This window comes from Stegodyphus dumicola, chromosome X2, assembly GCF_044657685.1.
Source record: "Stegodyphus dumicola isolate Sdum_Otavi_A_Nest chromosome X2, ASM4465768v1".
NCBI classification, from domain to species: Eukaryota; Metazoa; Arthropoda; class Arachnida; order Araneae; family Eresidae; genus Stegodyphus; species Stegodyphus dumicola.
In genome coordinates, this window is record NC_140781.1 from 13,482,349 (window position 1) to 13,507,426 (window position 25,078).

General features: G+C 31.6%; 1 protein-coding gene across 1 annotated transcript in view; it reads left to right on the forward strand.

Annotated features, from left to right (window-relative positions):
- LOC118200216 (alpha-mannosidase 2x-like) overlaps nucleotides 1-25,078 on the forward strand; it is a 171,032-nt gene that overhangs the window by 92,901 nt on the left and 53,053 nt on the right. Inside the window, exons 14-18 of the mRNA XM_035372157.2 lie at nucleotides 3,782-3,912; nucleotides 12,297-12,393; nucleotides 15,624-15,749; nucleotides 15,881-15,992; nucleotides 16,089-16,225. Of these exons, the coding sequence (XP_035228048.1) occupies nucleotides 3,782-3,912; nucleotides 12,297-12,393; nucleotides 15,624-15,749; nucleotides 15,881-15,992; nucleotides 16,089-16,225 (603 nt within the window). The remainder of the gene's footprint in view (nucleotides 1-3,781; nucleotides 3,913-12,296; nucleotides 12,394-15,623; nucleotides 15,750-15,880; nucleotides 15,993-16,088; nucleotides 16,226-25,078) is intronic.

Genomic DNA, 25,078 nt, shown 5'->3' on the forward strand with positions numbered 1-25,078 from the left:
TTCACTATCAGTAACAATATTTTCTGGATTGAAACCATACTCCAGATGTCACCATGGTTGATTAATGTTTGAGGCATTGCAATTGCAATGGAAAACTTCTGTTATATTATCTTCATTTATTATCATTCCTCCAAATTTTCTCGCAAATTCCATTAATTTGAAAACTTTGCCTTTTGTTTGTGATATTAAAAAATCTTTATTTTACAGCGCTATCATGTTTACAAGGAAATGTAGCCATAAGGTCATTAAGCCATAAATTATGTCAAATATTTCTAAAAGTATCTGCAGGCACATCCTTTCATCATTTTATAATGCTCAACACAGTGGATTTTATGTTCAAGTATTTCACAAATTCGGGAATGAACTTGCCATTCCTCAGAAAATTTAGCTTTCATTTAAAAAAGGCCAGATTGTATCAGCATTAGCAGCACTCTGATATTCTTTGGTTGAATAATTTGATGAAAAGAATAAGATATATTATCTTTCATTGAAACTTTAAGTGAAGTATAAGGCAAATGGTTTTCTCTAATTTGGATAATTTTTGCATCACCCTATAAACCAGCCAGGCCTCAAGCATGGAATAATTTACAGACCTGTCGCTTATTAGTGTGTGTTATATAAGCTATTATGTTTGCATGCTAGATGACTAGAAAATTTTTTACTTTAAATGCCTGAGATTGTGCATTTTTTCCAATCATGAAAAGTTAGCATTTTTGCATTCGAACACCAGTTGTACATTCCAAAATCATTAGTAATGCTTTGGAATTTTTGATCCAATTCCAGCCTTTTATGCACATGTCACAAAGGTATTTTGGGAAACATATTGCCAGAAAAAATCATCCGTTTCATCATTATAAATTTTTTCTTGTGATAACTTTTTACTACTAATGAACTTTATGAATTCATTTGCGAATTTTTCCAAACCTCTGTATCAGCTGTAGTCTTTAGCTGTCTTATATCAAGGCATTTTTTTTAATTTTGTGAACCAACCAATCAAATATGTACACTTAGAATTTTTAAGTACATTTCCTGATGAAAAATCTTGAGCCATTATCATTGGATGGGTCAGTGGCACACTCTTGTTGCAACATAGCATTTTGTCTTTGAATCATACTCTGTACTATGTCATGCACATCAATTTTGTTGTAATGATTGTTTCATCTGTTACTCATTGCAAGTGAGGTGTCAGAATAAACAGAAAACTCAAAAATGTCTTTTTTTTTTTTTTTTGCTTTTATTTTTGTTTTGTATATTATTGACCTTCATTGCCACACTTCTGCATAGTTTTGAGATGGATATGCATTTATGCATTTTTAGCAGAAATTTCTTTTCTGCTTGACTGGCATCGAAACATGTTTTCACTTTGAAAATCCTGCTTCAGGTCAAGAGTTAAACTCTTTTTGATATAAACAAAAATTTATACTTTAATTTTATAAGATAGCTGAAACAGTGATACTCTGCAAAAAATAATGAGCTGGCTCAAATTAGAAAGTCAAGGAAGAGCAGAATTTGCTATGTTAACTATTCCTCACAATCTTTCTTATTTCTTTAGTGCTATGTCAAGAAAAGAAAAACAATATGAGAAACATCTCATTCAAGAAAAATATGTCTTGGGACTTCACTTGCAGTTTAAGTCAGAAGAATTCTGATCCCCACAACAACTCAAAGGCTAAATGCATTTGTAGCTGGTGTTTAAAATAATGCCAATCAGTGTATTGTTATTGACCATGGTGAGATTTCTTTGCGAGTAGGTGTTTGAAAGTAACATGCAGGAATCACGGTTAGTTTGTAGAAAAATCATGTTTCTGGCATACTTCCTTTTTGTTGAGTATTATTTTCTCCATTCTTAGAGATTTTGAGAGGGAAAAAATTCTTATTTTTTTCCCTTCTGGTCTGGAGGTTCAGATATAAGATCATTTTAGATGCTGGATATCTTTATTTGGAACTTTGTACTACCTTTCTTCTCTTTGGTTGAACTATGCCAAACTGCATTTTGAGTAAGATCGGAAAGTTGCATTTTAATTTGAATAAAAATGTTTTGCATGAAATCAATTCAAATGCTTACTCTTACGGAATCAATGAAATAGTTATGCAGGAGTATGTTTTCAGAAAATACTCTGTTATCCATTAAATTTGCATGAAGGAGAACAAGTTGGGATATGTGAATAGTTATTTCATAGGATGTGCACATTATAGTCGCGATTAATGACAACTTAAAGCAGTTTGAAAAGGGAAATTGAAGTGCTGCATTTTCATGCAATAAATTGCATTTACTGATTGTCTTTTATGGAGGTCATATTATGCTTCATCTAAGGGAAAAAAAAAAAAAAAAGAATTCATCTAATGCATCTTAGAATTTGATTGCAGGAGAATCTTAGCCTCCCTGAGCTTTGGATATTCATACTGTGCAATTTCTGCTTATGTTGGTCAAGATTCTTTAATTGTTATGAGAATTTGCAATAGAAGGGTTCAGAAGGGCCACACAATGTATTCACCTTCCATACTCAAGACTAATGGCATCTGCTCCACATTGTTCTGAGGGATCCTACAGCCGCATCATATACTCTGGGGTAGGAAATTAAGTGTGTCACATAGCACCAACTATTGGTGCATGTGGTGCGATAATGTCTGCCATATGATGAGTTAACCAGCAAAGCAACCATTGGCTTTCCTGATGCAACAGCAAAGAAATCTGCATCTACAATAATGTGTTCAGCATCCTATGAAATAACTATCACATATCCCAACTTGTTCTCTTTCATGCAAATTTAATGGATAACAGGGTATTTTCTGAAAACATACTCCTGCATAACTATTTCATTGATTCCGTAAGAGTATGCATTTGAATACATTAGCAGCATAATGCCATATTATAGTCTAATCTCATATTTGCTTTCAGTGTCATGAGTACATATCTCTGTGTAGAGGCAGTTAAAAGGAAAAAAAATGTTAAAATTTTTTTTTCTTTTTTTTTGGGGGGGGGAAGTTCATAATCTCCCAGCTCCAGTATCGATAGTGTGAATTGTCTTTGGGTTCACATTCCATTCACCTCTAGTTTACATATCCGATACTCTTGAGTAGTCATCATTGCTGAGGTTTTAATGCCCTTCAGATCCTCCAGAGCCTCACCATTCAGAAGGACAGTCCTCTACTGCATACTGCTGATACAATCTTAATATTTTTCTCTGTCTGTAGGGTGTTTGACTCTCATTTTCTTTTCATTCTCTTCATATTTCTCATGAATTAAAAAATAGCAATTAATGATTGCAAACACTACAACCTTCAGCAATCAATGCAACAGATAAATTCTAGAATTGAATCTTCCTGTCCTGTGGAAAGAAAGAATGTAGTGAACTTGGGATGGACAACTTACAGTGCAAGATTTGTACAAAATCTCTTCTTAAGCTTTTCTTTGGAATAAAAAATCTTGCAATGAACTTTGAGGGGGGGTAGAGAGGATGTTGAGCATTAAAATAGAGCCTAGTGACTGGTTTTGAAATAATATCATGGTTCTTTAGAAGTTTAGTAACAAAATGGGCATGAAATTATTGTAGTCTAAATGCCTTCAGTTTGCTTGCTACTAGATATCGTAGTAATGGAAAGTTTGTAAGATTTTCTTTCTCATTTATTATGTTATAGAGGCTTGCAAAAGTTTGCATATGTGCATTTCATGAACTTTTAAATATAACTGGAAGTTTACTAATAAGGTTATAGCACTCTTTTCATACATCTGTAATCTTGAATTTCAAATCAAGCTTTACATTTTTATTTTTTGTTGCAGCTTCTGTTTTTTGCAGAATTACCAGCACTTAGTCTGACCACATTTTCCATTCATGAAATTGAAAATGATCTTGCCATTTCATATCGAGCTACATTAAAGTTTTTCAATACTGAAACAGTCCCTTCTAGCATGTAAGTCTATTACTAATATTTTGTTTCAAGCAAAAAAAAAATTTTTTTCTTGCTCATATATTTTTATCTGCAGTATGTCAAAAATCTAATGTTATTAAATTCTCTAAAAGTGTTACTTTTTATATAGTTTCTTGTAAAAATAATGCACTGTCAGGTAAGTTTAAAGGAACTAATATAAAAAGATGCTTAATGTTAATTCTATTAAGTGAAGTCCAATGAAAGGAGGTTGGAACTCAATTTCAACATTAGTATCACATTGCATGTTATTGATATTCACCCTTGCTGCACAGAAATATACAAATTTTTGTACTCGTTCTTTTGGCATGTGTAGAAAGAGTGCAAAATATGTGCTTACGATTCTGACTTCAAGGATTGTATGAGTAGCTGGATAAAAGTTTCTTGTAATGAAAGTTGGGTAATGTCATTGGGAAGGTATTTGATGGATTGTGAGAAATGGTGTGTTGGGAGAATTGAAGCAAGGCAGACCCTGACTCACATCTGTAAAAAACTAAAAGTAGCATATTAAGATATGGAAATGGCTTAAAATCACTAGTGTTATATGCAGACAGTCAAAGTTGAAAAATATGCCATTACAGACTGTGTGGACTGTTATTTGGCAGTAGTTTCTAAAAGAAATATACAGTACTGAATGTAAGCCCAGATTGCAAGGTAATTCTCTACAGTTACAGGAGTTCAACTATCCAGATATAAAGTGAGTGACAGACTGTATAAGAAGAATTGTAAGTAAGGAAATTCATACTGTGTGTCCTACTAACTCAAGCTGTGCATGGTGTTGCAGTGGTCCAGAAATCAGGACTAGAGTACCACAAAGTGAATTTGAATTCTCTTCACTGATAAGCTGAGCCGAAGAAGAAAGCCCTTTCCTCAAGTGATTGGCTAGGAGGTGCACTAAATTGGCTGCAAAATTTTAGAAGTTTATTTTAAAAATAAAATATATTTAGCTTTAAATTTTGAAATGAATCAAGAATCATGATTTTAAAATATTTTAAAATAAATTGAAATCAGTAAAGCTTTATGTTCTTGAGCACTTTCCCTGTTCTTGTGCTTTCCTTCAATTAATTATCCAAATCAAATACTTAATTAAAAATTATAAATATTAAATTGTTAATAACAATTCAACATTTAGAAGGGGACAAAAATCATTTTTTCATGTTTTATATAATTTTCAACTAATTATTACTTTATACAAAGTTCAAACTCGGGAATCAAATGATAAATCATTACAAAAGTTTCAATATAATAGCCTGTTTAAGCAAATCAGTTTAAAATTTTATGTATGTCTTTGCAGAATGTAATATTGCAAGAAAAAGGAAAGGTAATCATAAAATGTTTTAAATATGCATAAAGCTACACACTTAATAGATGGATTAACCTAGTATCAAATGCCAGTGAATGAGTTGGCTTCACAGGTGTTTTCCCTATGTGGAACTTAAATACGAGCCTATTTCTCTTAGAAAGCCCTCCACGAGGGCATGCCTCACCTTTAGACAAATAGCTGTCACATGTTTGTCACACTGAAGTCAACAAACATAATAGGAGGATTATATTTTTATTTATAAAAATAAGAAAAGTATTCTTGAGAAATGTGAAATCAGATATCTTAAATATACATAATGAGATGAATGTATCTGTAGAATTGGAAGAGAGGTTAAGAAATCAGACCGTCAAAATTCCGTTGAGGAAAAGTAATATTTGAGAAAAATCGGTTTTCATATGAGAAATGATAGATATTTTATTCTCATAGCACAAATTAAATTATCAAGAATTATATGAGACAGCTTCCAATTTCCTGTTTCTAACTGGTGAAAAAATGTCATTGGATTTAGGTATTTTAAAAGTTAAGGTTAGGATCTGGCAAAGTACATGATGGCTGTTTGCCTAAAAGGAGGGTTGTGTAGGTATTTAAAAAGGACCAGATTTTAAACTAGCAATTAACTATCCAAATAATATAAATCATCCAGATATTATATCAGAAATATTTAGTTTTAAAGACCACACTGTTTCAATAATTCTGGTCACTTAGCAAACTGAGGTTTTTTTTTTTTTTTTTTTTTTTTTAAAGCTTATTCAGGAACTCAGTTTAGTTCAGTTATATCTGAACTTGGAAATTGTGTTCAAACTATTTTTAGCTTTCCCATTTACTACTGCTGGTGTGAAAGAAACTTCAAAAGAATTGAAATAATAATATTAATTAAAAAGAACATGCAAAATCTTTTTTTTGGGGGGGGTGTTGGAAGGCAACCAGAAAGATTTTAAGTATCACTATTTTCTCAATAGAACTGCAACTGTGAATGCTGAAATATAACAGATGAAGCTCACGATGCTTGAATTAATAGTAACTTCCTTCTAGTGGATGCTAATGCTTGTCCTCATCGCTCTACATTCACAAATGATTGTCATGAAGGTTAAGAAATACAGCAGATACAGTGGCTTGCTTATTATTATGATATCTTTGCTTGACTTGGGAACGAAATGGAGTTCTTTATATTGTGAGAATGGGAACAGGAAAGGGTTTTGAATTACTTCAGAGAACAATATTTAATTCACACTTAAACTTGGAAGTGCACCAAGTACTATGTGCTGTCTGCTGATTAATGTTGATTTGGTATAAACTGTAAAAGTTCTGCATGATGCATTATGAGACCAGAAATAGATGCAGCTTGGGACATGAGGTTTTGCAGATTTTAGAGTTTTTCAGATCTCATATCTAATAAAAAAAAAATTGGTTAAATTTAGAATAAAAATGAGCAAAAAACAATTTTTGCTGACATTTTATAGAGAAATTTATGTTAAATATATTATTATTTCTGTAAAAAGAAAACATACATTTTTACATAGTCTTTATTTCCTCCTCAATTACTCAGTTTTGTTCTGAATTCATTTTTTTCATTATACCTATTTCTTACATTTTTCAAACTCTTACTGCTTATCCAGGTAGGCATCTAGAAAAGTTATGAAAAAATATATAATGATTTTAATGTGTCCAGCCAACATAATTTAATTAAAATGTTTAATATTTCTAATTAGACATATCATGAAAGTGCATTTATCACTTAATCAAAAATTAATAGTATCCCATTGATTCTTTTTGATTTGATCGTTTTATTAGCATGTATACACTTTATGTTCCCACCATTTTCGGACTCATATTTTCAGTTAGAATAATTTTATGTTGATTTGCTGTCTCTAATAGCAGGTATTTTGTCTTCTCATTGCTTTGTATTCCTTACGTTTCTATGCTATTTGAGTTTATCTTTATTTGTTTTTGAAGAACTTGTAATATATCATGCATTTAAATATTTGTGACAAAATAATAAAACAAATCTAGATTTTTCAAAATGGAAAAATGGCTAGAACTTAGTGAGCGGAAAAGTGATCATTCACAACTGATGGATCCAAGACAATCTACTAGCACCAAGAATATTGAAAAGAAAAGGAAAAATTCTTTATAGAAAATATAATGAAAGTTATTTATCATTTTGGTTTACTTGGAATGAAGATGAAATGGACCCTCAACCTCAATGTGTTATTTGTGATGAACTATTATCTAATCAAAGTTATGAAACAGTCATTAATTAAAAGACAACTTGAATCTAAGGATGCCAGTTTAAAAGATAAATCTGAAGAATATTTTAAGAGGAAATTATCAGAGTTAAAAAATAGTAAACAAGTAATGAAAGATCTATAGTAAACAAGTAATGAAAGATCTATAGTAAACAAGTAATGAAAGATCTATAGTAAACAAGTAATGAAAGATCTTTCCATCTTTGCCTTCAGCCTTTAAAGAAATTATGTTTTAGTTCTGGTTTCATCAACAGATTGCACCAGTAGCTTCTCTCCTGTCCAGGGTTTCTTATCTTATCTCGTTCATTTGCACTTTTGCAGCTGAGGGTGATGGTTCAGTAAAACCATCGAAACTAGTCCTGTAAAAATTTGAAAAATATTACTCTGATTTTTGTTGTTTGACTTCTAAATTAAGTAATGAAGGTTTTGTTACTTCAAGTGAAAATGCAGTTATTCAATGAAAAAGCAGCTAATAAACTTAATATTCTGTTATCAAATGATACAATAAGCTAGTTACATAGTAAGCCTAAGAATTACCTAGACTAGGCAGGCTTACACTATTGAAGAAAACCTTACATTAGCAGCAGCTAAAGATATTGTTTTCACATTATTCAATGAAAAAGCAGCTAATAAACTTAATATTCTGTTATCAAATGATACAATAAGTTGACAAATTCATGAAATGGGAAATTGCATAGAAAGAGACACTTAATCAAAAAATGAAAAAACTGTGATTATTTCGCATTGCAGTTGGCTCAAAGTACTGGTATAACGGACTTTGTTCAATTATTATTTGACATGCATTTCGAAGAAGATAAAAGAATTGCTGAAGATTATTTATTTTTTATTTTGTGAATATCTTCACAACAGCAGCTGCAACTGAAATTTTCAAAGTAATTGACAATTTTATCTCTGAGAACGATATTTCTTGGAATAAGTGTATTGCCATATGCACTGAAGGAGCTTCAGCTAACAGGAAAACTTTCTGGTGTTATTTCTCAAATAAAGAAAGTTGCACCTTAAACTAAATTTACGCACTGCTCCATATATTGTGAAGCTTTAGTAGCCAAAAGAATCCAAAAACCTGAAAATCGTTTTGAATCAAGCTGTGAAAATTGTTAATTTTTATTAATAGCCAAGCTTTAAATTCAAGAATATTTATGATTTTATGCCAAGAGATCAGCAGTGAAACACTTTGTTACTTTCTTGAAGTAAAGTGATTATCCAGAGGCAAAGTTTTAAATCATCTTTTCGAAGTTTTATTAAAAATTCAAATTTTCCTCTGTGATTCAAAATTCAAATTGCAAAAATGTTTATTCAGTGAATTATGGGTTGGTGCATTTGGAACATTTAGCTGTTATTTTTAGAAAGTTAAATGGATTAAAGTTAGGAGTACAAGGACAAAGTATTAATTTGTTCACCATTAGAGATAAAATAGATGCAATTATAAAACAAAAATCAAGGTAATAATCAAAGAATCGGATAATAATATTTTAAGCTTTTTACCACTTTTAGAAAGTTTTTCTAACCAGAAATAATTTGAAAGGGAAAGAAGAATTAGCATTTGACTTGTTTTTCATTGATAAATGATTTTACATGTTTTCCCCCAACAATTATGAAAAAGTAAATTGGACTAGAAATCCATTTTGTTCAAATGTACCTGAAATTTTATCTCGTGAAGAGAAAGAACAATTCATAAAAAATTCTTGTATCAAATGCTAATTGAAGGTTTAAAAAAATAACACACTTGTTAACTTTAGGCTAAACTGAATAAACAAATTTAAAGGCATTTCAAATAAAGCTTTTAAATTTTTATTGCCATTTTGTGTGAACAAGGATTTTCTTCCATGTTATATTTGAAAAATAAATACAGAACAAAATTAAGAGTGGACCCTGATTTATGGTTAAACCTAGGTGAAGAAGACATAAAGAAATTGGCCTCTCTTAAACAGGCCAAAATTTTGCACTAAATTTTAGAATTAAAATATAATTTAAATTTTGATATTTAAAATGGTTATCATTTTTAATCTAAGATTATTTTTATCTGTGTGCATTTATTACAAATAACCAATAGATTTTCCAAATGGCAAAATGTAGTGGTGGTACTAAAATTTTTCAGTTTTTGTTTAGATGGTACGCATCTGTTTAGATGCTAAGGTTGAGAACTGCTGCTGTAGAGGACTTTCAGCATACGGTGTTTCAAGTGTTTTATGCTGCACAGACACCGTACTTTTTAAAAACATCCATGCCTTCTCCTGGATTTGAAAAGGGGTTCATTGATGTGGCTGTGTACTACATGCAGGTACAAGTGTGCTGGACACCAGAATTTCATCATTCATTATACAGGTATAGTTCCAGTGTGCTTACTGTGCATATCTGCTCCAATTTTGATGAGCATCTCGAAAGGCAATCAAAATATCTCTCACCCCTCTTCCCCTGCCACCAAAGCATTCAAAAAGACTTTTGGCTCACCAGTATTCTGAGAACCCCATGCTGCTCAGACGGTATACACGTACTAGTGTGTAGTATATTCATGCCTTGTACATTGTTCAAACTTGAGTCAGCATCACCAATTACTATACCATTCAGAGCTGTGCACTATGCACATTGTTATCCATTAAAATTGCTACACCAGGAGGGAAAGCAAATAGCAGAATCTTATCTATTGTGCATAGACAGTACTGAATAGAAACTGATCTAAAGACATTAAATTTGCTTATGGTTTCGGGGTACACAGCATGGGAAATACAATATAGAGAGCTGCCACCTCTAGGAGCAACAGTGGCTGTAATCGGGCTGTGCATCAAGGTGAGCTGAGCTCGGATGACAGATACTTCATTCCAGTCAGTTTGAACTCTGTAGTAGAGTTCGCCAATCGTAGTGTCTGGCAGATGTCAACCTCCCTTTTTCTCGGCAACCTATGACCAGGTGTTCTAAATGGGTGGGATATCTGGAGAATGTGCTGGCCAGAGCTTCAGTCGAACACCTTCTGTATTAAGGAAGGTCAGGACAGCATGGGCAAGTTGTACATTATCCTGGTGGTAGATGGTGTCACCAGAGGCTTGAATTATAAGACACAGCCACAGGCCTTAACATGTCAGAACAATAATTAGCTCTTCACATTGCTGGCTATACAAACAAAAGGTGATCAGGATCTGTACTCAAAGGCACCCCATACTAGCACACCAGGTATTACGCCCGTATGACATTGATAATACAAGATGACAGCATTCATTCTCCTCAGTGCCACATGAACATGTCCATCAGGATTCATTTTAAAAGACAAAGTATTGCCACTCCTGTGTCCAGTATCATCGTTCGTTGCACAGTAGTATGAACATCTGTCTGCTGTAGCATCAAAGCGATTTGCAACAGTGGTTACCATGCTGATGGTTGGGTGCTGCAGATGTTGTTGTGCAGTCCGTGTGGACACTTTTCTTCCAGCACATGAGCCAAGTTCCTGACTCGAGGTACATGAAGATGATGTTGCAGGGTTTGATCCTGCAAGACCAAGAGAACAGTATGTCTGTCCAAGATATCTGTCTTCTCAGGTGTTAGTGGCCTGGGCTGCTGAGATCCTGTATGGCCCTTCTGCACCCATTGATCCCATATTTGTCTCACAGTCATGTGGATCCGACCAACATGACCAGTGATGCACAGAAAGGTAAAGCACAGTCCCGAGAAGCCACGATTTTGCCATGGTCGAATTCTGAAACATACTGGCAGGAGTTCTTCTTTTGCGAGGCATAACAACTTTTGCAAGAAGAGCCCACGTTCACATCTAATTTCCAAGCAAAAAACCTGCTGTGCAGTCTTGCCATTTATACATAATGTAGATATCATGATTCATACCCATTTTGCGCACATGTGCTGGAATGTCAATCATTTGCATATCCAAGTGTGAAGTAGACAGCAGAATTCAGTTTAGAAGTCATTCATTTATGATAAATTCATTTTATATATTTTTTGTTCAAAATTAGTGTTAACCAAAACGTTTTTGACTGACAATCCGAGGAATCCTTCAGTTGCAGTTTTATTTGAGCTTGAGCACTGAATTTTCTTCTGCGTGATAATTACATTCTAATCAGCTAAGATAATACCACATGAAAAAAAAGAAATTTACAAAAAAAAAGTTAATAACATGCAAATTAATAGAAAAATGTAAAGCATCCTTTAAAGCTGCGAAAGTTACTGATTCATTGGCAGTTTTGCGAATTAGCAAAACACATTTGTTTATCTTTATGGCTCACAGTTACCATTCTTTTCATAAATAATAAAAATAAGTATTTTAGAGGGAAAAAAAATTAAGAGACGAAATATCTACATGGCTGGTAGCATATAGTACCTTTCATGCAACAAATTTCACATTTGTTCCATCATGCCTTCATGTTATTGCAATTTTAATGGCCAGCAGTGTGCAGGATTTGCGACCAACAGATCATCCTGTACATACGGAATCCACACAGTGGTTCAATCGCAAGAATGGGGAGACTCAATTAATGGTACATGTGGTTCACTGATGAATCCACTTTTAATGGTCAAGTTTTTTTATGTCCACAGTGGGAGTATTTTGGCCAGCTGTAATCTGCATACAGTATGCCCACACTTCTGTCAATAACTCTTCATAATGAACGTGTGGGTTACTATATTGAAATTTATTGAGATTCAGAAATTTGATGTCAGATTCATCAGTTGTAGTGTTTCTCTTAAAAATAATAGTAAATGGTTCTATGTTATGCTTAATTCTCACTTTTGTATAATTTAAAATTTTATTTTCATTTCTTTGTTCTTAATTTCAGGGATTTTGTTGTCATGCGTTTAACTACACCAAATGAATTTTCAATTAAATCTGATTACATGACTGCTGTGTTCTCGGGCTCAAATGGCTTACTTAAGGTAATGTATATAATATACTGATAAATTCAGGCAGTTAGTTTCACTCTAATTCAGGCATTTATTAAGTTGCTCATTTACTATAGTATATGTTATTCTGATGCTTCATTCAATGTCTCTTTGTCCATTTAGTTCGTAAAGAAAATAAGGCATTTAGCCTCAAAACTGTTTAAACAACTACTTACTTCACATTCATGTGTATCTTTTACATTTAGATAAAATTCACCCTCAGATTAACATTATGTAAGAAGTCCTTACATTTGCAGTGTGTTGCATATGATTCCTTTTCTTTGAAAATCAAAATAACAGTTGTGCTTAAAGAAACTGTTTTTCTGTGAAACAATCATCAGTTTAAATTTTGTGTAAATTTACATTTCACGTTGTTGTTTTCTATATGTTTATGTGCATTTTCAAAGCAGAAAAATCTTGTTTCAGTAATTGTATATGAGTTAAATAAATTTTCTAAGAGTGAAACACGTGAAGGAAATCAATCACAGTGACTTCTTTTGATTTTTTTAAATTTTGTACCAGGAAGTTGGTCTTTAGTACTTGTTCAATGTTCTTAGCATTAGGAAGTTATTTTTAGTGTTTAATATTTTATCTAATTTTTAACCTGAAATGGAAGCTTCTAATGAACATGCATTACTTTTCTTTTCCCTTATTTAAAATTAGGAGCTACTGAAAGTTTTTCTGTTTCATAAAATGCATGAAAGCAGCAGCATAGCGAGAGGGAAATTTGGTGAGCAATCCACCTTTTGTGGTATTTTGCATGGGAGTTATAATTTTATTGGCTGTCATGCTTCAAAATATAGTATTCCAAATGCTGTTCCAAATATTGTAATACTTTAAGCTCTAAATGTCACTTATGAGAGGAATTTTTCTAAATACATATTGATTTACAAGCACTTATGACCATTAAATGAGTACAGTGCAGTTATGAAATCTTACTATATTGTTTGCGGAACTGTAAATGAGGAAACGAAACAAACTTTTGGAAGTCATTAATGATTTTAATAACAGATAATCAAGCAAAATGGCATTTTAGAATGAATTTTTTATTTTCTGAAATCTGGAATTCCTGGATGTGTGAAACATAGACTCTTAATCTTTCTCAAATTTAATTTTAAACCAAATATATCATTCAAACATTGTGAAAATAAATATATACTGTTTATGAATTTAAAAGACTGAATAATAATAATAATAATAATAATAATAATAATAAATTTAAAAGACTGATGGTGAAACTTATATGAGATAAGTGAGTTTGCTTAGAAATTTGTGTTATGCAGGAAAAATATTTTCGTTTTTTGTATTACATTGAAAAAAAGTTTTCACTAATGTATTCAGTGAAGGTGGGAAACAAAAATATTCAATATTAGTAAAGGTGATTAAATATGTTTTATTTTGCTGTTATGGACCCATTACAGAAAATTCATTTACTTATATGGGTGATATTATGAAAGAATATTGAACATTCTTGAATACTGATAGCCTAGGTGCTACACAGCCAGTGAAATATTATTGATTCTCTTTAAACAAAAATACATATGTAACTTCTGAGTTATAAAATCCTTCTGAAAACCCTATTGGTAAAGATGTAAAGGATAATTTGTGGAATAACTGGATAGCTTACTAAAATTCTTTACATTTCTATGAAATATTCTGTTCTAGCAGTTTCTCAACTCCAACACCTATTAAGATACACACTTCAAGTTCTAATCTGAAGTTATTTTCCTTAGAAAATATCTTTCTAATTTTGCTAGATAGGTTATTTGTATATGGCAAAGCATGTGTGGGCTATCTGCCTTTGTGATTGTACTTAACTTTCAATCGTTGGCGAAGAAAAATATGAATGCAGCAGTTTCCAGAACTTACCTGAACATTTTCATGCTCTTTCCTAAAAATAAATGTAGGTGTCTGTGTGAAATGATGCTGTGAAACAGACATTACTTTTTAACAAATAAAAATATATTTTTTGCTTTGTGTATGAAATTGAATATGTGGGTGTATGCATATATGTATGTGTTTAACAGTGATATTCTGAATTATTTGGAATAATGTTGCATTTTTGCTGTATGGTTGTTTTCAGGATTTTTGAAATAATGTCACAATCCCTGATAATTTAGATTAAAGTAACATGCTGAATAATGATTATTGGAGTAGTCAAACAACAAGAATCAGCCATCTTGTTCATTTGCACTTATTCAGCTGAGGAAGATGGTTCTTCTAGTTAAATCATCAAAACTAGTCCTGCAAAATTAGCAAATGTTATGCTTATTCTTGTTTGACTTCTCAAATAACCTGTGATAATATTATGTAATCCATCAAATTTGAGGGAATGTATGTACTCATGTATGAGGTTGCAATGTTGATTTATGTATTGGTGTATTTTTATATATGTAGACACTTGTTGAAAAAACAAAAACAAAAAAATTATCGCTTTTTGTGGTAATGATAAAATAAGTAGTCACTAAAAATTTGTTTCAAAGAAACTCCAAAGAAACAGTGGGCATTTGTTTATTTCTTGAAAGCCTAAAAATGTTTTTGTTATTATTGTTATATTTTCCCCCATGATCCATTTACCAATGCCTAATATTCCACAGTTCTTTATTTAATTTGTAAGGTTACTTTTTTGTTTAGGAACTGTTCTTTTTTTAAAGTTTTTAGACTTAAATATGTTCAACAAAGGAAGAAAGTATTTTTAAGTAATGAAAATTGAATGTGAAATGTGTGTTTTAGTATTACTCTGGGAGTATGTATTTTATGAGATTTCTGTGGGAAACATGGAGAAAGTTTATATTTGTCAGACCATCAAAATTTTATTCATGCATTAAAGTAAGCTTTATTAAAGGTTATGGAGCATTTACTTCAGCTGCTAACTGAACTAACACTATGTGTAAATGCTAAAGCAGGCTAAAAGTAATATAAAATTTACATATGAAATCTCATTATCTATGAGTTTCATAATTCCATAATTAGGTTCATTGAGTAATAATTAAAGGGAGACCTTGTATACTTCAAGTATAATGTTAAAAATGATGAAATTTTTGAAACATACAGTGAAGGATTTTCACATTGTTTTAGATTTTTTGCATAATATTTGAATCACTTGACAGGTCAGCAGTGAGCAGTGTGATCTGAAAAAAGTGTCTGCATCCACATTTTTAATTTGTTGAATTCTTGATATTTTTGTTTAAACTTACTGTTAAATCTGTTATTCTTTTTAATAGAAAATTACATCTGTTGATTTGAGATTGGAATTTGATCTTCAAATTAAGTTTTTAAAATATGGAACAAAAACTAAAGGAAAAGATAAAAGTGGAGCTTATTTGTTTCTGCCTGATGCTGAAGCTAAGGTATGCATTGCTGTCTTTGTGAGTAAGTTCTAATAATTCATGATAATCTGAATTTTTTTAAATATTTCTAAGAGGAGACATTTATAATTACTCTATAAATAAATATTATACTTAATATGTGTTTTTTGTAGGAACTTATTTATAACAAACCTCAAATTAGAGTCCTTGAAGGTCCATTGATATCTGAGGTAGTAGTTATACTACCAGAGGTGGAGCATCATGTTGTGTTAAAAAATTCTCCAGGTATTTCTCTACTTTAATGCAATAAAAATTAGTGGCATTAGTCAGTTATTAATTTTCATTCTAGGATAATGTATTAATTGCATTTCATTGTATCAGGTATGGATGGAGCTGGATTTGATATATATAATTTGGTCAACATTGCTTCTGAAACTAATAAAGAGCTTATTATGAGATTTCTTACAAATATTACAAATGAAAACCAAGATTTTTACACTGATCTTAATGGTTTACAGGTAATTTTATTTATTTTATTATTTAAGTTTCACGTTGCTATCATAATGAATGCTGTTTATTCTGTACCAGTATTTTGCACCCTGTAACTTAAGCAATCAATTTATTTATATTGGCTGGTTGTCTCTTAGAATCGTTAAAATGTATGGTGAAATCAGCATAATCAAGATTTGCATGTTTCTTAAACATCTATTAATTCTTTCTGAGCACTGCCACTATCATTTTAATAAGAACATTTCATTTTAGAAATCATTAATTAAGATGTTTTTCAGTTTAAATGTCAGCAAATTCAAAAATGTAATTCACTTGATATTTTTAATGCAAAAGCATCTCTCAACTATTGATATCATTGTGATTGTGTTTAATGAACTGAGTGGGTTAAAGGTCACTTGAATTTTTCTTCTTTTAAGTATAATAATTTGCTTTATGACAATACAGTTCCTGTGTAAATTCATGGATTGAATTCAGATCTTTTTTCTGCAACAGAAGAAAAATGTTTGTAAGTTTGCCAGTTAATGGCACAGCATGTAGAAAGTATAAATATGTGAATGAGATGAGAAAGAAGATGAATTTAAAAGATGTGAATCTGCAAATTTTTTCTTCGAACTGTTATGCTTAGAGACTTAATGATGAGGTAATGCAAGTCTGAGTTTGATTGCAAAAGCATTGCTAGTGAAGTTGTTCTACCCAAGCTGGAAATCAACTATTTCAGCTTTACAATTCTGTCATATGCAGAAACAGGTGAAACTGTGCAGAAGACCATTGACTGTGGCAATGTTAAGAACTCTCATATGCTTTTGAAAAAAATAGGAGTTTGGCTGATGAAAGTTGCTGTGGCAGACAGTTATTGGCTGACTCCTGTGTATCAAAGAGATGTATCAGCAGAGCTCAGTAGACTACAGGAACCACAAGTCTGCAAAGTTTATTGCTGTCATATCTTGCATCATGCAAATGTATCCATACAAGTTGCAATCATTATATCAGATATATTATATCATTGTATCAGACATTAGTGTGATATCTATAAGCAAGAGGAATTTACAGCATGGGCCATTAGAAATTTTTCTGATGTTTCACAACAGGTTCGGCATAATGATTATTTGTGCCACAGAACTGTTTGAATATGGGCAAAAGGCACCCTCCTTTCAAATGCGAAGAGGCTATTACACTATCCATGACTTGAAATATGGGGCAATTTCATCGCATTTCTCAGCATTGGCTGGAAAATACTTTGTAATAACACTGCATTATCTGAAAATGTTGCTCCAAAATATGGCACCATATTTCCGAATGAAATCTCATAGAAGTTATTGCATTTAATCCGAGATGGTATAGTATCCCTCATACGGCAACTGCTGTAAAGCAGTTCCTCATAAACACATTTTGGTCTCCTTTATTATGGACTTGACACCTATGAATTTGAAGCCCTAGGTGTGCAGCAGTTATGCGTCATCCGTTGCTTGTTAAAAGATGCTATCCGTTCCAAAGTCACTTCTATAAAGCCAGACAAGCTGAAGGCATTGGTGAATACATATTCAGAATGTGATTTTGTGTGGTGCGAGATGAACACTTACTGATGTAAAATACCGTGCAGTGAAAAAGTTGTATGGGATTGAGTTTTCTTTTGTTAAATGTCACCTGAAGTGTAAGATGATCGAGCAACATCTATTGGTGAAATTTTGAACTAAAATTTATTTTGTTCCCTTTGGCATTCTCAGCATTGGCTGGTGCAAACCATATCCTGATGTGCTAAGTCCTTCATTTTTTTATTTATCTTTAACAGGTTTGTGGGCAATCACAAGCTGGTGCATGATGTGGCTATTATTGCTGAAGAGCCAGTTGGCACTAATTCGTGGCATGGTTTGATATCTTAGGTGCCAGTCATGCTGTGGTGTGTGAAAACCAGTGCCTCATTGTTTATTCTTTAGTTCTGTTGCCACTATGTTTTGAGTATGCATGCTAGTATTAGTGGGAGTAAAGATAAGAAATGAATTGCATATGTATTTGCTTTTGAACTAAAGCACAGAAATTAATTGCTTATATATTTGTTTTCGAATTAAAGCACTGTCTCGTTTTATGCAAAGCTTACGCACGAATGACATTCTGAAAAACATAGTTTATAATAATTGCAACTACCTTGTAATGAATTCATTTGTAATATAGATATTTGTTTGAGATTAGTTTCATTCTTATTTTGATTCATCTTTAAAAGCCACGTGCCAGCATATAATGTTGCATTGTGGAAATAATTTCACTTCTGGTGCTACTCAGGCACAGGCATGTAGTCATAAAAGTCTATGATTAAAGGCTTTAGCAATCAGTTTGATACACATAATCATCTTTTCTTACTTCTTTTAAATTACATTTCTTATAAGAAAGTCAACATACAGGTACAATCTACTTTGTCAGAGCAATAACTGTCAACACAATCTCACATAACCAGCAGCAAAAGTGCTAAGAAATTTAGAAACATTTCGTTCTCCCAATGTATAATCCTGTATTGTAAAAATAGTTTTTAAAGTCATGTTGTTGTAAAATGTTGCGTTTATTAGACTAGAAGAGAAACATGCTAATGTGACAATCAAAATCGTAAAAACAACCTTGTATTTAGTGTAAGTATAATGAAACACTCAATCGATTTCGAGGGCAGCTAAAGGTCCCTCCTCATCAGGAGAAAGAAATACCTATAAAGAAGAAAATAAAGGAGAAGGAGTCTCAGAAACACGTGGTCCTTATCAGCACTGCACGTGGTTATAACTGGATTTTTAATCAGAGTTGTACTGGCCGCCTAATTTTACTGAGCCAGGTTATCTGATCAAGCATAAAGGACAAGAAAAATTAGCGAAGTTAAAATAGGGAGCGAGGGGCAAATGCACCTTCACGCTCAAAATCTGAACTTCAAATAATGGAAAGTAACCACTGAACGGATTTTTATACCCTTTGGTAGTACCAAACATGAGGAGGTAACACCATCTATCGGCAAAAATAACTGAACAGTTATTTTTGTTTTTCCACCACATTCCTTGAAAAAAACTGAAGACTGATACTGGTATTGCATATATACCTTTTCAACGTATTCTTGCAAAATCTCATAATGGACCTATGGACTATTTTACCTTTAGTCTCATCAAAAGAGCTTTTTCTAAGTGCAAGACCACCATGTTTGATGGACTCTGGAAAGTAGTGGAGGAGGAATGGATATCAGTAAACCTGGAAATTTTACAAAATGCCTTTCTATCATGGAAATCACAATACACATTTATAATCCGGAGGGGGGGGAAGCTGTCAGATCACCCATTTAAAAAAATACTGTTTACATTTTAAGCATTAAGTAAATGACCCTGAATTTGTTCTAAACTTGTTCTGCATAGATGTATGAGTATTTTTGTTGACAATTATTTCAATATTTCCCATCTCTGTGTACAATTTCTCCCCTATAGATATCAGAATACATAAACCTAAATATATATATATATACTTTATGGATTCTAATTTTCTCAATGACTATTTGTAATTTAAACTATTTGCTTCATTAGTATGTTTAGTGACACTTCTGCTCGAATAAAAAAAATAAAAATTTCTATTACAATATGCATATAATTTACTAGAACTATTTTTAATTGTTCATTTTTTATGTATTTGTGGATTTTGAGTTGAATGCAATTAATTTTATTTAACAGTTTAAAAAATATGCCTTATTTGCACATATTCAAATTTGTAAAAATGTCGTTTATGCTTTGACTACTGGCAAGTTTTGTTGTAGGTAGTGGTCTGTATGCTGTGATTAATTTAGCCACATTACCTTTCAATGTCACCAGTAAGTTTCAACAATCTGAGCTGTTTGTAGCTGAGACAAGTCACTCATTTTCCTGCACTCGGAGCTATGATTTAGAAGCCGAATCAAATGCTCAGTTTTGCTCAATACTGGGCATATATCAGGGTTCGTACGGTCCTTAAAAGTCCTTAAATTTTTTGGAATCGATTTTTGGTCCTTAAAAGTCCTTAATTTTTCCAAAATCAGTAGAAGGTCCTTTAATTCTAATCATCTGAAATTTCTGTCTGTTTTTACGACTGCCATTTTGAGTGTGAATTAGCATTTTGGAGGAATATTTTTGGTGATTCACTGACGTATATGGTTATCTTTTGAATGGGTTCATGGGTTATAATTTGTTTTGATTTTTTAATATAAATGATGGGATACTCGAGTTTCTAAGCAAGAAGTGAAACATAAGCATTTCGAAATTCATTTTTTGTAATAAAGAGCTCTTAAGCAATTTTCGCTTTTGGAAATGTGAATTCGTTTATTAAGTGGTTCTAAATTTGGCGACTTGTCAACATTTTGGCAATTTTTAAGATCAGTTTCTATAGAAAATTTTTAATTCTGAAATCTGAGAATTTTTCCAAGATTTTTTTTAAAATGAGAATTTGATACATTTAATTAAAATAATGGTAATTATATTGGAATTATATTTAAAAAATAATATTGAAATAAAACATTTTTATTTTTTGCTGTCATATTATAGCGTTTCATTTTGGCAACTTATTATACAATATTTTGAATCTGAAAAATAAACAAGGTATAATGCTATAAAGCATACTTTATCAAATAGCTCTTAGCTAAAGCAAAATTAACTATGTAATTAATTAAAAATGTCTTCTTTTTAATTTTTTCATAGTAAGCATTTTCCCCATGTAATTGTCTCAGAATATTCAAAATTCTCAGAATGTGCATCAGTTTTCTCTATAAAATTAATTTTACACTTTTTCCCTCCCTTTTTTTTTCCCCAAAATGTTTCTGTCTTTTTGCTGTTACAGAATTGGTTGGGATAATTTTTCTTTAGAATTTTTGACATTGCAGCTTGGAAAATTTAGAAGTTTTTGAAGGCAAGATTTATAGACTCACAATTCTAGAAGATTCGAGAAATATGTAACAAAATGAAAAATATCTCCATGGTATCAGCGCAGAAGGGATGCATTTTACAGAAAGTTTGCGATGAATTTCTTACTTTTTGGAGAACGTCTGGAAAAACAATAAAGACATATTTGAATGTTTTACTCCTGATATACTAGAATCTTTTTTGTAACATGTTTATCTTCCCTTTATTTTCTCTACTTTTCACTAGACACAAACATGTAAAATATCAAAAATGCTTCTTATCTTATCACTTGGGCAGGCATTATAGAAAGAAAGGAATTTTTTTATTATTAAAGAAATTAAAAACTTAAATTTAAGAGATCCATATAATATGTCTTAATGCATCGTACACAAACCTGGCCTTAAGCATTTTCCCATCTGATGCAATCTCTGTGGATCCTAAACTCGACTACATAGTGCCTTTTTAAATTCTGCTTCCAATGTCAGCTCTAAATTCTAAAAGTTTTGCCACTTCTAGATTTTGTTATTCCATGTGTCACTAAATTCTAAAATTTCTGCCACACCAGCTCTGTACTTGGCCTTTACCATATATATTTCACATTTCTTCTGAATATTCATATTACTAAAGAAATAAAATTAGCCACTTTTTCTATATATTCTAAATGCATTTAGTGTTTTTTAGAATAACAGAAATCCTTATTTAAATCCCAAAATTCTAAAATGAATAGGTAAAAAGGTTGTATGAAAAAAAACTGAATACATACAGAAAATTATTCTTCAAAGATATGTGCTGTTATTATTATGTAAATTACCCAATTGTTTATGATTTCAGCCTTTACTATAATTTTCCATTTCTATTTCCTCAAATGATAGAGTTACTTAGCCAGATTAAATTAAAATTGTATAATCTGTGACCACTAGTCCACATTTTGAGTTTGAATTTGACTGCTGTTGTTTAATTATGTAACCGTGAGTTGTAATTGATTTTGTTAGCATCAGAACATGCCTTTATGTTTGTTCTAAGTTCTTTTTAAATAAGCGGGTTATTTAAACCTTTGTCTGATATTGTAGTTACTTTCAGACATAGTGATAATTTGCTTCACATCTGTTGGGGGTTTTAGACTATTTAACTTTTACTAGAAGTAAACCTTCATAGGTACATTGTGGAGAGGTTGACAAGTTAGGAGATAAAGCACGTAGAAACTAGCGAGAGCGTTGGTTTGCATATTGAGAGAAATCTCTAATTATTGTTAGAAAAGATGCTTAAAGGAAAGGAAATCAATATAAACTAGCCAAAATGTTTGCGAAGGCTTTAAATTAAAATGACGGATAAATATTTGTTGAGTGTTGTTACAAAACATAAATGTTACAAACTGTAGCAACTACAATATTTTGTTGAGTGTTGTTACAAAACATAATAGGTTTTAAGGTGTAATTATTCTAATATCATTTAACCAGCAGTCATAAATTACATGTAATTTAAACTGTGAAATTTTATTAGATTTTGATTTTAATAGTGCTTTTTTAACAACTATTGTTATAAAATAAAATTTGATAGTGGCCATGTAAATCTATAATGACTAAGGTTACTTATTTACCTAATTTAATTATTTATAACTAATTGCTTACCCTTAAAAATTCTCTCTAAATATTAAAGCGAGTTATTGCCTTTCATCAATACTCACTGTGGTCGCAAGATAAAACACAAAAATGTAGAAATTCAAGTAAAACCTATTCTTTGCATCTAGTGAGACTTAAAATAATACAAAACAACTTATCACCTCTGTTGCTTTAATAGCTTATTGGAACCTGAAAGTATTTTAACTGGGTTACAACTCCTGGAACTCTACACAAGCCTATGACACTAACTACATCAAACAGAGCCTGACTAACTTTCAACACTTGCCAACCGTACCTACATCAGGCCTTTCAGGTTTGTTCTAATCAGCAGGTCTCTCTCTAGACAAGCAGCATCAGTGATAACATTCAGTCTTTTGTTATGAATCATGCTGGTTATGATCTTACTTTTCATTTTAACCTACACCGTTTGATATCAAATCTACCTGCTATTTACTAAACCTCTAGATCAGCGGTTCTCAACCTTTAGATTAATGTGTACCATCTAAGAAAAAATTAAAAACCTTTAGTACCACCACTACAAAGTACTACTACCACCACCACTCTTGAACAAAGCTCAGATCGCATAAATTTATGAGTGTTGGAGGAAAAACTCAATCAAGATTTTGGGGCTTTAATTTTTGAAATAAATAAATAAAAATAATTTGCTTCTTTGAGTACCACCTATTTTTTTCTTGCGTACCACCGGTTAAGAACCTCTGCTCTAGACTGATCAAGTATGTGACAAAATGAGACAAAAAAATCAACATAAAGCTAACGTTTAGTAAAACATAAATGTCACTTATCTTTTTTCAAATATGTACAACCTATTATAAGTGTAAAATATTTAATGCTACTTGATAAACTGCATGAAGTTTATTTTATTCTCACACTTATTAATAAATATGTTAATTAATTCATGTTTAGTAATAATGCATACTACTTAGGGATTAGGATGGTATTACAAAAGTGAAATTCAGGCATAGAATAATATTTTTGATTGAATTTCAGTTCCCATTTGCTCATAGGTCCTAAATTTTTTTTATTAATGGTCCTTAAAAGTACTTAATTTCCGTGTGCAGAAATGTGTACGAACCCTGATATATGTGAAATAAATTGGTGCCTGCTTTTATGGGGTACTGGATAACCAATATAAACAGCAATAACTTTTTTAAGCATAATACAGAGGCTGTTTGCACATTTTTTAGATGATTAAAAAATCTTCTGCTTGGAATTTTTTTAACTGCAACTATATTTTAAAAGTATAAATTATCTTCTGATATCTGACAGTTTTATTTTCATGCAAACTGTTGCTTTTATGGAAGCAATAATGGAATGCTATATTTAAGTTTTTTTCCAAAGCAAAGTATTTGTATCTATTTATTGAAAAACATTATGAAAGCCATGGTTTTCAATATCTAAAGCTATGACAGGTAATGTCAACAACAAAGGAAAAAACATCGAAATTTAGCTTCCAGTAGAAAAATTCGTCCAAATATGTATCCAGGGAAAAAACAGAATGCTTTCAATGTCGCAGAGGTAAGATCCTTAATGTTAAAGGAAAGTCCGCCACTCAAAGGACAGTTGCAAAATCATTAAAATGCTCAGTGTCAACCTAAACAATGTCATTATTGATAATTTAAAGCCAAAAAAAAAGTAATGTGCATTGTCTTTCGTCACGACATATCACTGAATGCAAAACATGCGGCAGAATTCTTTATGAGAAACATTTATCCAGACAGAAATGAAAAAATGTTGTCACAATAGACGAATCTTGGGTGTACTTAAATGATTGCAATAAAAAGGGATCCAATTATTATCAAGAAAGAGGAGAAAAAAATCTTCAAATCATGGTTTCAAGGAATCTAAATAAAGTTTTTCTAAGGGATTTATGATTCCCCCCCCCCATGTAACAGCAAATTAAAAACAAAGAGAGGGGAGAAAATGTTAAAATCATCTCCACATATTATCAGAAACATATTTTATATCCAATTTTCAAATATGAAATATCTTCAATTTACAAATAGTGTGATCAAGTGGAACTGCATCAAGACAAAACAAGCAGCGACACTTCAAAATCTGTTAATTTTCTGTAAAAAATGGAACAAGGAATTTGTATCAAGACCATACTCTTCACTTATATCCCTACTAAATCTCCTGTTATATCACCAATTTATTTTTGCCGTTTGTGAATTTTAAAAAGTGGGTTGGCCAAATGTTGAGCTACAACCTCCCTAGATTTTGGAAAACTGTTCAAGAGCAATGGGATAAAATATATCTTCCAACACTAAAAAAGTGTTTATTGTCTTAGAAATTACATTATATAAAGGCAGTGAAGAATAAAAGTTATCAAATGGAACTT